This window comes from Siniperca chuatsi, linkage group LG15, assembly GCF_020085105.1.
Source record: "Siniperca chuatsi isolate FFG_IHB_CAS linkage group LG15, ASM2008510v1, whole genome shotgun sequence".
NCBI lineage: Eukaryota > Metazoa > Chordata > Actinopteri > Centrarchiformes > Sinipercidae > Siniperca > Siniperca chuatsi.
Genome location: NC_058056.1, coordinates 17,054,949 through 17,069,291, shown reverse-complemented (window position 1 = coordinate 17,069,291; position 14,343 = coordinate 17,054,949). Strand labels below are relative to the sequence as shown.

General features: G+C 40.0%; 1 protein-coding gene across 10 annotated transcripts in view; it reads right to left on the bottom strand.

Moving 5' to 3' along the window:
* Positions 1-346: 346 nt before the first annotated feature.
* Positions 347-14,343, bottom strand: part of rps6ka1 (ribosomal protein S6 kinase a, polypeptide 1) — a 51,183-nt gene continuing 37,186 nt past the window's right edge. For 9 of the 10 annotated variants that reach the window (XM_044166943.1, XM_044166946.1, XM_044166942.1 and 6 more), the window contains 20 exons: positions 11,575-11,691; positions 11,367-11,448; positions 10,099-10,179; positions 9,844-9,923; positions 9,594-9,700; positions 8,106-8,143; positions 7,385-7,527; positions 7,156-7,226; positions 6,938-7,026; positions 6,725-6,789; positions 6,486-6,588; positions 6,010-6,140; positions 5,296-5,421; positions 4,914-5,003; positions 4,648-4,806; positions 3,931-4,092; positions 3,681-3,757; positions 3,467-3,584; positions 3,224-3,361; positions 347-2,325 (listed from right to left, as the gene is read on the bottom strand). In XM_044166943.1, coding sequence (XP_044022878.1) covers positions 2,203-2,325; positions 3,224-3,361; positions 3,467-3,584; positions 3,681-3,757; positions 3,931-4,092; positions 4,648-4,806; positions 4,914-5,003; positions 5,296-5,421; positions 6,010-6,140; positions 6,486-6,588; positions 6,725-6,789; positions 6,938-7,026; positions 7,156-7,226; positions 7,385-7,527; positions 8,106-8,143; positions 9,594-9,700; positions 9,844-9,923; positions 10,099-10,179; positions 11,367-11,448; positions 11,575-11,691 — 2,100 coding nt within the window. In that variant the 3' untranslated portion in view covers positions 347-2,202. Of the gene's footprint in view, positions 2,326-3,223; positions 3,362-3,466; positions 3,585-3,680; positions 3,758-3,930; positions 4,093-4,647; positions 4,807-4,913; positions 5,004-5,295; positions 5,422-6,009; positions 6,141-6,485; positions 6,589-6,724; positions 6,790-6,937; positions 7,027-7,155; positions 7,227-7,384; positions 7,528-8,105; positions 8,144-9,593; positions 9,701-9,843; positions 9,924-10,098; positions 10,180-11,366; positions 11,449-11,574; positions 11,692-13,639; positions 14,341-14,343 lie in introns of those variants that run through there. The other variant, XM_044166947.1, reaches the window with a different exon arrangement.

The window sequence follows — 14,343 nt, the reverse complement described above, 5'->3', positions numbered from 1 at the left end:
AGCATGCTGACATTAGCATTTAGCTTGAAGCACCGCTGTGCTAGCATGGCTGTATACTCTAGTCTTGTTAACAGAGAGTGTGTTACAAACTGAGGTCATGGAGTTTGAAAGATGTGGGTGTTCACCAACAGAGAGGTTCTAATGAAAATAATCTATTGGTTGTATTATGCGATGTATTAAGTGTAGGATCCAGTGTTTTTGGAGCTTGACCCATAGACTAATAGTCAGGATATCTCAGCCTCTGCTGGACAGCTGGCTGGTGATCTGTGAATTGTGAGTCCCCTAATTTTACAGAAGTGCAATACTAAATCATTGGAGTGCCCTTAAAACAGAACAAGAGAGACAGTTTGTTGTAGCAACTGAATTTTTAATATTTGTAAGATATAAAAATCTTCATCTTTATCATACAATAACTTCTTACCATAAATTTAGTCAAAGAAGGGAGAGTTTTTCCACCAAACAAGAATTATAATATAACTTTGATCCATTTTGAGGTAAGACAGCTGGTTCATTGATTATTTAGCCACACAAGTCTTCCCTTGTACACATGTCCAGGCTGTTTGGTTTGTTATCATGTGCTATCATGTGTTATTCATGTAAGACATTCTGCCTCACCTGTAGGCCTAGGCACCGAGCTGAAAGCAGGACCTACCCTATGAAGCTACTTACAATGACACACATTTACTCTTCTTTAGGATGTCTCAAATCGAGTGTCAATAAAATGAAAACAAGTTATATAATCACCAGAATCAATGGAAATTCAAATATCATGAATGAAAGAGTTAAACACAAGACTGCTGATACTCCACGCTGATTGCAGATCTGTGTGATATTAACAACCCGTGATTTGACAGAGTTTTTAAGAGGGTGGAGAGCTGTGTTAGAGTGCTCAACTAAAGTCACAGTCAGCCTTTCTTCCCTTTAAATTTCAAAACAGAAGGAGAGACCTGTACAGCCTTAAGTCCACAGACTGTAATGTGCTCAGCATATCTTTCACTATTTTTATTCACCACTTTCTTTGGACAAAAAGAAAAAAACAAAGCAATCAACAACAAAAGCAGCCAACACAGAAAACAGCATTCAATATGCATTATCCAAGAAACAGTGGAAAAAAACTGAAAAAAAAAAAAAAAAAACCATTCAAGAAAACAAAGCTAATTTTTAACATGCCACATTGTTCCTTGGGCAAGTTTTCTTTCACAGAAAGCCACCTAGTTTACTAGTTTTTGTAGTAATAAAAATAATAGACATCTCAAATGGTTGCCAGCAGGTTGACCAAGCAGAGAAAAGGGAGAGGAGAGAAACAAAGAAGCCACATGACATCATCACATCACTGGACCATGCACATGACCCTGCAGCATCCCGCAAGACAGTACACACACACACACACACACACTGCAAGTCATACAACTGACACACACACACACACACACACACACACACACACACACACACACACTCTCTCTGTAAAACAAAATACAAGCCTAGATTGACATTAACAAAAACATCAGCATTTGACATTTCCCAGAATCCACGTATTCTGGCTATACCATAGCCAAAGAGGCATTTATGGCAGAAATGTTTAATATTCATATTAATAATGCTCTTTCAAAAACATTTAAACAGCAGTTGGACAGTACTGTGGTTTTGTGCTGTCGGCACAGGTTGATTTGGCAGCACACCCGGTAATATAAAGCTCATCAACTTTACAAAAAGAACGAGAAGACGGACAACAAAACAGGCAGACAGACAGGCGTGCAGCAAGCTGAATGACAACCGATAACAGCAATGATGAGGAGAGAAAACTGTCATCGTCACAATCGAAAACATGGCTGCATCGACTCTGTGGCAGGTCATGCACAAACTCACTCTCACACACACACACACTCACACAGCACTAATACATCTGCCAAAAACCTGCACCCCCCCCTTTTTTTTTTGCCCTCATCGCCCCCATCCATCTTCATGATATTTTGCTAGTCCAAGGAGACTGGCTAACAGCAGCTGACCAGCCAGAACAAGGAGGATGATAGCAAGAACGGGACAACTGATGTCACAAGATGGGAGCAGGACCACAGTCAGTGTTCCTTGGCTGGTAGAGGCAGGTTGACACCGAGTCCCCGAGCAAGCTGACTGGGTGGTTGGAGCCAGGAGGTGCAGTTTTGGTCAGTCTCCAGTGAGCTGATTGGTTGTTTTGAGTCTCTACAGGGAAGTGGAGGGAAGCTTCTTGACACGCCTCTGGGCTAGAAAAGAGCTCTCGATGGGCTTGAGCTCTGGAGTTGGTTGGGAGTTCTTCAGGGCAGAATAGGTGGCTGCCATCGCACCCTGTACGCAAACAGCAGCATGATGATTGCACAATGTAGGTATGAAAAAGAAAGCCATTTAACAGTAAATGTAGTTTTTGCCGTAAGCTGATAACCACAAACTAATAATTTCCAAAGTAATTGTGAGTGTGAGGTATTGTTAAGTTTACTCTGTTGGGGGGTTATTATAGCATGATCAAATTTGAATCCTTTATTTTACCCCATTGCGCTTTTTAAATTAAGTGTCTACAATGTTAAATCGTTTTGCAACATAGCAACAGTAGCTACTTTTAACACAACCAATATGGTATGGCACAGCTTTATGATTTAGTATTATAACATTTTGATCAGTTTTCTTTATTGTACAATAATTATTTATTGTATTTTTATTTAATTTTATTTTTACACAATTTCTTACCTATTCAAAATGAATGAACACCAGCGATCTAAATTAAAGGTGTCCTGTAAAGTTTTCTTGTAAACAAACAAAAGTCATGTTTACATTCAATATTTCTCACCAAAACGCATTGTGTGTATCCTTGAGGTCTAACAAAAAAATGCATTTCCTTTTTGTTTTGTTATTTTAAATCCTTTCTTGGCACGTTACCGCCACAGATTGTCGATAAATAATGTGAAACTGCCGGCAGAATTGTGTCGTCTGCGTGCATGTGTTCTCCAGTGCGTGCACAATACAAACATGATGGGGACCCATTTGTAAAACCATTGCTCCACTGCTAGTGGTCAAAACTTCCACAGGGTACCTTTAATTCTGAAATATTCAATTGTCAAGCACTGTCATGTAGGAAAATAAAATATCTGATCCGGACTCAGCAGGTATTCAGTATTAAATGGCTCAGACATCCCTACTTAAATATAATGATTTGAATGACAGAGAAGATTTTAAGAGAATGCACTGTTACCTTGACAAGTTTGGGGTCATGGTGTGGGAGCTGGCTGTTGGGTAGTTTGTCTCTCTGTACAATCCAGGTGTGTTTGAGGACCTGCTTGGCAGTCAGTCTCTGATGGGGATCCACATGAAGCATCTTGGACACAAGGTCCTATAAGGATCACACATTAAATATGAAACGGACATTGGGACAGAAGAAGACTGGTGTTATGAGGAACATGAGCAAAAGCGTTTTCAGTCAGATTGGCAGCTCTACCTTGGCAGCATCAGAAACAGTGTCCCAGTTGCCTCCAGTCAGACTGAAGTGGCCGTTGCCTATCCTGTTCAGGATCTCATTCGGGGTGTCCTCAGGTCCGTTGGCAAATGGAGTAAAACTGGTAGAAGAAAAGGAGACAGATAACAGAGTGAGTATGAAGGTTAGTGGGAAAGAAAAATCTGTTCAAGAAAAAGGTTCAAGTGTTGGTATTCACCCAGCCAGCATGGTGTACAGCAAGACTCCCAGACTCCAGATGTCACAGCCTTCATCATAGCCCTGACGCTTCAACACCTATAAGTTGAGTGAAACGCACATTTCACATTTAATTCCAATGTCTAACACTGTAATGTTTCAATTCAGCATCATTTAGGGTTTTCAGTTTAGTCTGGGTCTGAGAAAATTTTGCACATTTCTGCACAGCTTCTGCCAGTCCTGACCCTGACTGAAAAGTGACTTTTGCTCACCTCAGGAGCTACAAAGTTAGCAGTGTAGCATGGGGTCATCAGCAGGCCGTTGTTGGCACGCAATTGCTTAGCGAAGCCAAAGTCGCAAATCCTGATGGACTCTGGATTCCCCGACTCGTCAACATAGAGGATATTGCTGGGCTTCAGGTCTCTGTGCACCACCTGGAGGATGAAAGAAAATAGGAGGGAGTGATAAAAGAAAGAGTGATAACTGGGGCACAGCAAAGAAAAGCAACAGAAAACTGAATACTGTATGATAAGATATAATCAGTTTTTACTGATTTTAACAGTAAAATTCTGGGGAGGATTGGTTTAAACTGATTTTCATGCAGATTCTTTGTCACCAGTTTTAATGAACTGATCACATGGAGCCAAGTTCTATGCTTAGCTCAAACAAAGCCAGGCTTTCTGTGCTTCATTAGTTGTCTGTAAACTGTAAAAAAATATAAAATATTTAAAAAATAAATAAATAAATAAAAGCTTTCATAGCTTCAATGAAAGAAGTGACTGACATTTCTACTGAACATGTTCCAAAGATTACTAAGGTTTTATACTCAGTAAGTTTTAATAGTAGGTTTATTAATTACCCAACATTGGCAATTGTAGTTGTATAAATGTTCAGCTTCAAAGTGAATACAAACTAAAATCAATAAACAGACAGGAATAAACACCCTAACAGGTTGCATGCTGTGTATTAGTATTTCTAGTTGTCCTCACCCCCTGTGAGTGCAGGTACTCTACAGTCTTGGTGATGGTGTGAAGCACAGCACTGGCCTCTCTCTCCGAAAAGAACTTCTGTTTGAGGATCCGATCCAGCAGCTCTCCTCCACGCATCAGCTCCGTCACCAGGAACACCTGCTTACTGTTGTCGTACACCTGAGACAGAAACACACACACACACAATATCACCAACTGTGACATTCGACACACTTAATGCCCAAGGCAAAAAATAGTGTGATACATGTGTGAGTTTTTATACTCACATCCTTCAGTGTTATGATGTTGGGGTGCTGTCCGTATCTAAGTAGAATCTCAATCTCCTCAGAGGGGTCTGTACTGGTCTTGTCAATCATCTGTCAATCACAAAAACAACATTGACATGAAGCTCATATTTTCGTTTGTTCAAGATTGGCCAGATGAATGGTCTTACTTCTTTCTCTTTTCAAATTCACATTCGGTGCCTATAATTTCTTTGATTTGAGAATCAATTAGTAAGGATTCTCATTCAGACTAATAAATAAAGTTTGAGCTAATATTACAAAAGACACAGCCGTGATTGTTGTGTGTCATTGTACTATGGCTGCACTTTCAGGTGCGCGTCACAGGACTCTTTTTCTTAATATATGTGGGTGTGTGTGTTCATACCTTGACAGCATATTCTGTGTTGGTGGCTTTGTGGACACATCGTTTACACACAGAGAAGGAGCCCATGCCGATGTCTTCCTTCAATACATAGCCGTCACTGAACAGCAGGTTCTTCCCATGTAATTGCTGCAGAGGAAAAGTTAAAGATTGAAGAGCGGTGGTGAGTGAAGGTGTGGAAGACTGACAGAGCTGACAAGGTAGAGGGATGTTGGTGGTTTTCGGGAAGACATTGAATCTATTTCTGGCAAAAAATTCCTCTCTCTCTCATTGTAAAACTGTTTTTCTCAATCTAGCACACACAGGTAATTACTGCTCCTGCCAGGCATGAAACAGGATGTGAAGCCATGTACCTCTGTTAGGCCATTTCACTCCCTTCTTCTCCCTGTCTGCCTTAAGCACATCTTGCACATTGCATCGGTCTTACTTTCCCTCTTATCACCACCACAACTGCAATGTAACATACTGAACTTTGACCTTTGTGAACAATTATACTGCTATAGTTAACTGTATCAGTTGTCCTTAAATATATAAAAGCTATAGCTTTCTTGAGAGATTTGTGTTTTCTTTAGATTGCTGTATATTCAATGATGAATCCAACACAGTAAAAGTAAGGACATCACTAGATTTTTTTAGACTTAAATGTATGTTTTTACCTGGATCTCCTGGTAGTTAGTATAAATGAGGAAAAACAGTGAAGCAACTACTTAGTCTGACCTGGACCACTGGGTGCGGTGGCGGCTTGACTGGCTCCACTGAATCTTCCTCCTCCAATAGAGTTGACGCAATAAAGCTGAAGCCTCTGAAGAGCTGGTGAGCTCCGGCACTAGGGGGCACGCCAGGGGAGTCTGGAAGATAATAAGGAAAGTCAAAAATTGAAAAAAGGGAAATATATGCCTTGGAAGTAATGTTAGAGATGTACATATTCATTGTTCGATTGCAATAAGCTACACTTTCAAACACAGTATTTGTTTATGGTGCAGTGCTATAATATAAAGTGTTATTGCATCTGAATGGTGCTGTAATCACATTTATGTCTCCTTTCATCCTGTATTGATTTGTTTTTTAGGCTGAGAGAGGAAAAATATAATACTTCCACTGAACTGCTTTCAGGTAGGAAAACAAGACAGGAAATAGACACGGGGTCAACTAACAGAACAGCTCCAGGTGAACATTCAGCGTTCATATCTGACCTTTAGGGGTGCGGGAGGTGAACTCAGAGTCAAAGTAGAAGGTGTCGTCCGGACGTGCCACCGCCGGTCTGAACGGAGGCTTAACTTCTCTTCTGAAGAGTTTCTGAAAGGAATAAAGGACTTTTAATCACACCATAAAGTTAAAGGTTTTCTACCCACAAAGACCACAATTAATGGTTGTTCTAAATGAAAATGACTGTGTGCATGTATTAAAATATCCTTGACTGTCAGACACTCACATTCCAGTCTATGGTAGAGAAGAAACCATGCCGTTTGATCTCCTCTGCACCATCAGCACAAGATCCTGTAAAAACACATCAAGAATTATCAGTATGAATCTCAACCAATGACCAATCACACATATATGAAGAAACACAGAGCTAGGCTTTACCCTTCTTAATGAGAAAGAGTGTATAGGTTACCATTTGTCATGTTCATGAATTGATACTAACCCAATCTGTTGGCAGGGTTCCTCTTGAACAAAGCCCTGAGCAGAGACTGGGCCTCTGCACTGAGGAACTGAGGCATTCCCAGACGCGCCCTGCAGGGAGAGACAGACGGCACACAGCTCAAATTTTTTCACCAGATATCAAGAAAGGCATTCGAAAAGCAACAGTATGTGACAATTGGGCTTCTGTGTTGACTGTTCTTGCACATAGAGAATACTCACTTCAGAATCAGGTTCATAGTTTCTTTGCGGTCCTTCCCTTGAAACGGCAGCGCTCCAGTCAACATCTCAAACTGGAAGACAGAACATACAACTGTAATCTATAAGTACATGCATACATAAGTGCAGCAGAATATTTATGTTAATGTGCTCTGTGGGATACAGAAAAAAATCCATTATTTTTAGAGTGTTGGCTTGAAAGTAATCTAAAATCTAATTTTTTCCTGCTTACCATTAGTACTCCAAATGACCACCAGTCTGCACTGTGGGTGTGTCCCTGCCTGTTCACAACCTCTGGGGCCATGTACTCCACAGTACCACAGAAGGAATAAGCTTTCTTCTCATGATCAATGGCTTCTTTACACAAGCCAAAATCTGGAAAACACACCATAAGACAAAGTCAGGACATTAGTACACAGCTTCAGAGTGTATGATTTACAGTCTAATATGACTAATATGCATCTTTGTCACTTCTTTTACATCCCTTTAAAATGTTTAAGTATCAATATACTGAAGTTAATTAAATATATTAAAACACTATTTTAGTTTTCAGTGTAAAAGCAGCAGAACGATCTTCAACAGGAATCCCATGTTTCAGCTTAAAGCACTTAATCTTTGTTGGCATTTGTCCCTCTAAAGCGTCATCAGTGTGACTAGATATTGCTTCTCTATAATCTCATAAGGTCACATTTGGTTCAATGGTGGCAGGACCCGGGGGTAAATAAATGGCAGTGATTATGAAGATAGAGATAGAGAAGATAAAGTGTAATAATTAACTTGGGGGACAAATACAGGCCCATATGCAGATATCTGGAGTCAGCGAGATAAGGCTGTTTCCCCATTGTGAGTAATGAAGGTCAACAAGGTAGAGGAGAGGAATGTGTGTGTATGTGGCAGTGTGGGTGTGTGTCCGACAGAGAGACTGAGTGTAAAGGAAGGAGCAGGAGACTCACCTGTGAGTTTGATATGTCCCTCTTCATCCAGGAGAATGCTAAAAAGAAAACATTGCCAAATGTTAGAATGAATGTTTTTGAAGGTGTGAACATTTTAGTCACCGAGACATCACACACTGCACATTCTGCTGGAGTTTGGGTTATCACTGGCAAAATGTAACAATAACCATTGCAACTTAAAAAGGTACTCTATTGGGTTTTTGATCACTAGCAGCACTGTATAGCAATGTTTTGACTAGTGGGTTTGTATCTTGTGTTCTACCAGTACATGCACGCCACAGGCACGGGGGGAACTTCAGAGTAGAAGTCTGCAAGCCCGTCGGGACCCAACAGGCCCTGACACACTGGGTCGATTCATTGTGCTCATATACGCACAAAGCACACACAGGCCACTGTATGAAATATTTTATATTGATTATATTATAAATATTATACATACGCATTTTATTCACTACATTACATGCATATTATTTGCGTGCATTATATGTGACAGTTGAGTTGAGGACGACGCTGGATGCTTTTTTGATTGAACATTAGCCTGCGGGTGAAGAATTATTTGAAACGTACTCTGTTACTTAAGTTACTTAACATCAAAGAAAGGTAGGACGTTAATCTTTATTTACTTATTTGCTGCTGGATCACGTAGCTTGGATAGATTCTCTACTGCATGCTTATGCTTCTCTGTAATGGAGAGTCGGTATTAATATTTGTGGGCATGATTGCTTGTGGCACTGATAGTTATGCTTGAGACGTATAATAAATTTCCCTCTTAGTAGTATGTGGGTTTTTTGTGCGTATCAGAGAGAGCGCACATCAAAAAGAGCTTAAAGTGATATTGGTGTCGGTCTTGGCCCAGGGCCGGAGTTTTTGGCCCGTGCAGGGCTTTACTTCAGAGGGATGCATATCAACAACTCGTGGAAGCAATGTACCATACAAAGTAGCAATGAGCCAATTCAAATGGAGAAGAAGACCGGAAGCTGATGTAAACAATGCAGGGGTCAAAACTTAAAAAAGCTTTACAAATGTTTAATGAGGTAGGTTTGCATTCATAATGTTTGTTTGGCCTAGGGGGTACACACAACACATTTTGGTGAGGAAAAATAATTCTAAATGTTTAAAGTGCAATATAATAGAATAGCTTCTCATATGATAGAAAAGTTTTGTTTTAATTCCAAGCATTAAATAAAAAGCCCCATTACTGTTTGCCCAGGTTCTTGGCTATTGCATATATTAGATTACTCCAAATAAAAACCTCTTCAGAGAGCACTGCAGCAGGATTAACAGCTTTTTTCATAAAAGACTACAAGAATGTACGCATACGTTGCGGATTTATTCTCCTGAGATTTGGCTTTACAAATGTAAAACTGTGCCAAGTTTCGGGAACATGGCTCTTTGGATGGCTTTGGATCCAAGAAGCACGGTTCATCAAATATGCATTTGTGTTTCTGTTTCTATGACTGTGTGCTCAGTATGTTCATTTGCTCTTACTTTTCAGGTTTGAGGTCCCTGTAAATGATGCCCAGGCTATGGAGGTGGTCCAGCCCTAATGCCAGCTCTGCTAGATAAAACTTCACATCCTCCTCTGTGAACATCACCTGGGAGGCATGAGACATATGCACAGAGGAGGTGACAGAATAAAACAATGAGAAAGAATAACATCACAAGAGCAAGACAATGGAGAATAATTAGATGAATACTACGCCAGCAAAACACCAAACATCTAACGAATCACTCTCACCTCTTTGGAGAGTCTAGTGAAGAGATCTCCTCCTCTGAGAAAGTCCAGGATCAAGTACAACTTCCCTTCAGTCTGGAATGCTACAAACACACACAAGTTTCAATCAAATCTGATTTAACGGCAAATCATGAAACATGACTGCGCAGAATTTCTGGAATTTAAAGCAATAAGACAGTAATGAAATCAGTAGATCCAATAAAACTTTTTTTCCTAGGTTTGGGAAGTAAAGTGAAATAAAACTTCAGGCTGACTCACCATAGTGCAGTTTGACAACGAAAGGGTGGTTGACGTCTGCCAGGATGTCTCTCTCCATCTTGGTTCTCACACGGTCTCTCACTGAAGGATGAATAAGAGCATTGAGTTTAGTGTGTATGTATAAAACTTTAACATATACAGTATTACTAAATGAAAAGTAGCCTGACGAAGCCCTCCAACAATTTTCACTACTCACTGTGGTCTACCAACAGCATGGATGAATTAGGTCGAAATAATTTGGCTGCACAATATCAACGCCAATGTTCAATACTTTGCTGATTCATAAGCGTAGAGGCTGTTGGAGTTTCAGTGTGGTACTCTGTGGAAGCTGGTATTAACAATTCAAGTTTGGTAGAGCTGTCAGACTTAAGGGGTTGGATGAAAAATAGAACAAAAACAAACAACTAAATGTCGCAAAACAAACAAATGTATGGTAGGCAGTGATTCACTGGTGTGCACGCAGCATGCTGATGAGTTGTCTTTGCCGTTCCCCAGCCGCTAAATAAATCATTTAGCTGAGTACACTCTGTTCTCACTGAATGGTGTAGTAGTAGTAGTATATTCTTGTACTACAGCATGCTAAATGGTCATGACCCCCCCCCAAAAAAAAGAATTTAAAAATGCAAATAAAATCTGTAAATCTGCACACTTAATGTGTGAACAAATTTAATGCCCTGATGTTTATCAAGAGAATCACACCACCTGTGTGCAAAAGTAAAAGAAACAACAACAAAAAAACCCACTGCAAGCTGTGGTGGTCTAATTACGCTCACTTTGACTGTAAGTTGTCTCTGAGCTACAGGAAAAGCATACACCCTCTTACATGAAACGGTGGCATCATCACAAAAGCCAAAGAGAAAGCTTTTTGAAATGATTCTACAGCTTTATAGATGCAACAAATGATTATTTGATTCATTATCTATTAATCTACTGATTTCTTTTTCAGTGATTAGCCAATAAAATGTCAGAAAATAGTAAATAGTAAATCTCATTACAATTTCCTGGAGCTTAAGGTGACATCTTACTGACCAACTGCCAATAACCAAAAAGTATGTCATTTACACAAATAGAAAAGTAGCAAGTCCTCACATTTGAGAAGCTGGAACCAGCGAGTGTTTGATTATCAAACTTGCTGTAGATGACTTTTCTGAATCTGACTGACTATTTGTCATTTAATTTGCTCCCCTCTACCAGAAGGTGTGTCAGATCCGCTGCAGAGCAACTCTCCTGCACCTGCCACGATTCAAGCACATCACAGGCTACTGTACCTTTGAGTGTGGCCTTCTTGAGGACCTTCATGGCATAGAGCTGGTTGGCATCGGGAGGGGTCACCTTTCGCACCAGGAATACCTGCAATAAGCAGAACAAAAACAGCACAAAACCCTGTTATATCCGATCAGAGATTGAGAGTCTGAGAGTGCAAAGTAGAGAGAGAAAAAGCGCAGCAGAGAGAGAAGTTGTGAGTATGTGTGCTACCTTGCCAAAGGATCCCTGTCCCAAAACTTTGAGCAGTTCAAACTGAGAGGCATCAGCCTTCTCTGAGCCTTCCTTGACCACATGGGTAATGTTGATCTCCTTGATGTCTCCATCTTCCTGAAGAGTGCAAAACAGAGGGGAGAAGTGTAATAAACCAGTCAGTAATCACAGAACAAATGGCTAAAACAATGAGGATACGGAATGTTTGTACGGACTGTGTGAAGGACAGAAAATGTCAGAGATTGTTTACTGTGCAAAAAGAGTTTCATAGGAGTGTCTGCTGCTGCAAATAGCTATATATCAAAATAAAACGCTTCAGAAAGAGGAAGCATAGTAAGAAGTGAGGTTTGTGTGTGAGAATGAGCGATTGCACCAAGTGGTACTTGTCAATATGTGTTATAGTTTCTGGAAATGATGGTGACTACAACATTACAATCAAGTAAGAAAATCGCCTGTGCACATTTGAAACAATGCAATATAAAATGCCTCTAGTGGTTTTTGGACACAAGTTGTGTAACCTCAGAGACTTTGAAGACGACAACTCAGGTTCTTTACAGGATGGAGCACAGGCACTGCTGACACTACATGAACACTCACTGATGACCTGGTGTCAACCTCACCCACAACTCATCCAACACCCTACAGAAAAGCATAAAAGTATCACCGGCAAGAATCAACAACACGTCTCTTTCTGGAGAAAGGGGGTTGTGAGTACAGAGAACAAAAAAAGCCAGAGTTTCACACCCTAGGCCTACAATGAGGCACAATAGTTTAGTTACCTGCAGGGAGCATTTTAAGTATGGTTGGTGGGGGAACGTTTTTTTTTTTTTTTTTTTTAACTTCTAACTAGCAAGTTTACAGCTACTTACAGAGTTTCATTTCAAAATTTAGGTCTGAAATTCAATTTGTCCTCTGCAGACACCAGATACAATGCACACCATTATCATGCACGCCAAAGAATAGACAAACCGTTTTAATCTATGTGGCTGATGGTCAGTACAACCGGCAATGGCATCTTATAAAACCCACTAAAGAAGTTATTATATGATTAAAAAACTGTGTTGAATTGATCAGTCAATGAATTCAAGTCAAAAGTCAAAAGAATTAATTGATGACTAATTTAGTAGTCAGTAGTCGTGTACAGAATTTATTATTAAGTACAATTATCACAGAATTTAAGTACAAATACCACATATTTGCTGGATCCAGCTTCTCAAATGTGAAGATTTGCTGCTTGTTGTTGCTGATTTTGACAGTTCAAATAAAATAAGCAATTAAAATGCATCACTTTGGGCCTTTAAGTGGAACATGTGATGGGCATTTCTAATTCTTTTTTGATATCTTATGGATTAAATTAGTGCTGAACAATTACCTAATTAGTCGATAGATGGTAAATTACTTAACAGTTTTGATAACTGATTATTCAATCAATTAAGTAATTTAACAAGCAAAACACCAAACAGTATCTGGTCCCAGCTTCTCTAGTGTTAACATTTGCACTCTCTATTTTTACATGATTGTTAATTGAATATCTTTTGGTTTTGGACTGTTGGACAAAACAAGCCATGTGAAAATATCATTATGGGTTCTGGACACTTGTGACAGAAACAATTTTCTGACAATTCAAAAGATAAAACTAGTGATTGATTCACTGAAATAATAAACGTCAGATTAATGGATACTGAAAATAATCATTAGTTGCAACCCTAAACTAGATACTTTATCCATTATTTATATTTAACTACATATAAGACTGATTAATCAGTAATGAAAATGCTAAAAAGTTTCTACAATACACCATCAACAGCCAACACCACAGGCCACTACAGCGTGGGACTTTTGACAACAGGAAACCAGAGTTGGTGGAACATGCAGGCTTTCAGCTGCACCTTGTTTCTACACAACCACCGATAACCGCGATTACCAATGCCTCATCTGCACTTTGCAGTCTCTGCTTGTTTGTTTAAAAAATGACTGCGCTTAATGACAACATAAAGCCACTAACAGCTCTCTGGAGGCTACTCAAGGTTTATCAAGATGCCAACATGAGGAGGTATCACTTTACCGTCCAGTGGTTCCTTGGCGCAGGTAAAGTGTCAGTGCTGTTGCCTGTTGCAGCTGTTGATCTGGAGCTGTTACAGTGAGCAGGGCTGCCAGCCAAGGCTTTGTTCTTTTTGGGCAGGTAGAGGGTCAGTAAGCGGCTCAGGATGAACTTTTTCTTGTCCTTCTCCATCTCAGCAATGCCCAAACTTCTGCTTCATCATCCTACCCATGTCCATAACAAGGCAAACACTGTACTACCTCACATAAGTCATCTTAAACCTCACCTCTTCTCACCACAAGCACACTTTAGACTCATTTGTGCACTCATCTCAGGATTAATTCTGTGGACAGCAAGAAGAAAAATCAGCCTCTGCCCTTTATCTATTCTCTCTGCAGGGGCCTTCTGCTAAATTTCCTCTTCATTTTCTCTCCTGTCCTCCCTCTCTCCGTTTCTCCCTGTGTTAGTCCGGTGTGTCCTCAGTGACTGACTGCAGCTGTAGTGAACTGGAACCGAAGAGGGCAGGAAGGAAGAGCCTGCTCTTATTCTCACAGTCCTGCACCCAACAAGTCTCACACACACACGCACGCACATCTGAGGCTAAGAGAGAGAGACAGTGTGTTGAACAGAGAGAGAGAGGAAGGCAGATTGAAACTGAAACAATACCAAAAAATAAAAAAATAAAAGAAAGTTAGGAAAGTGAGGAAATAGCGATAACAAAAAAAAAA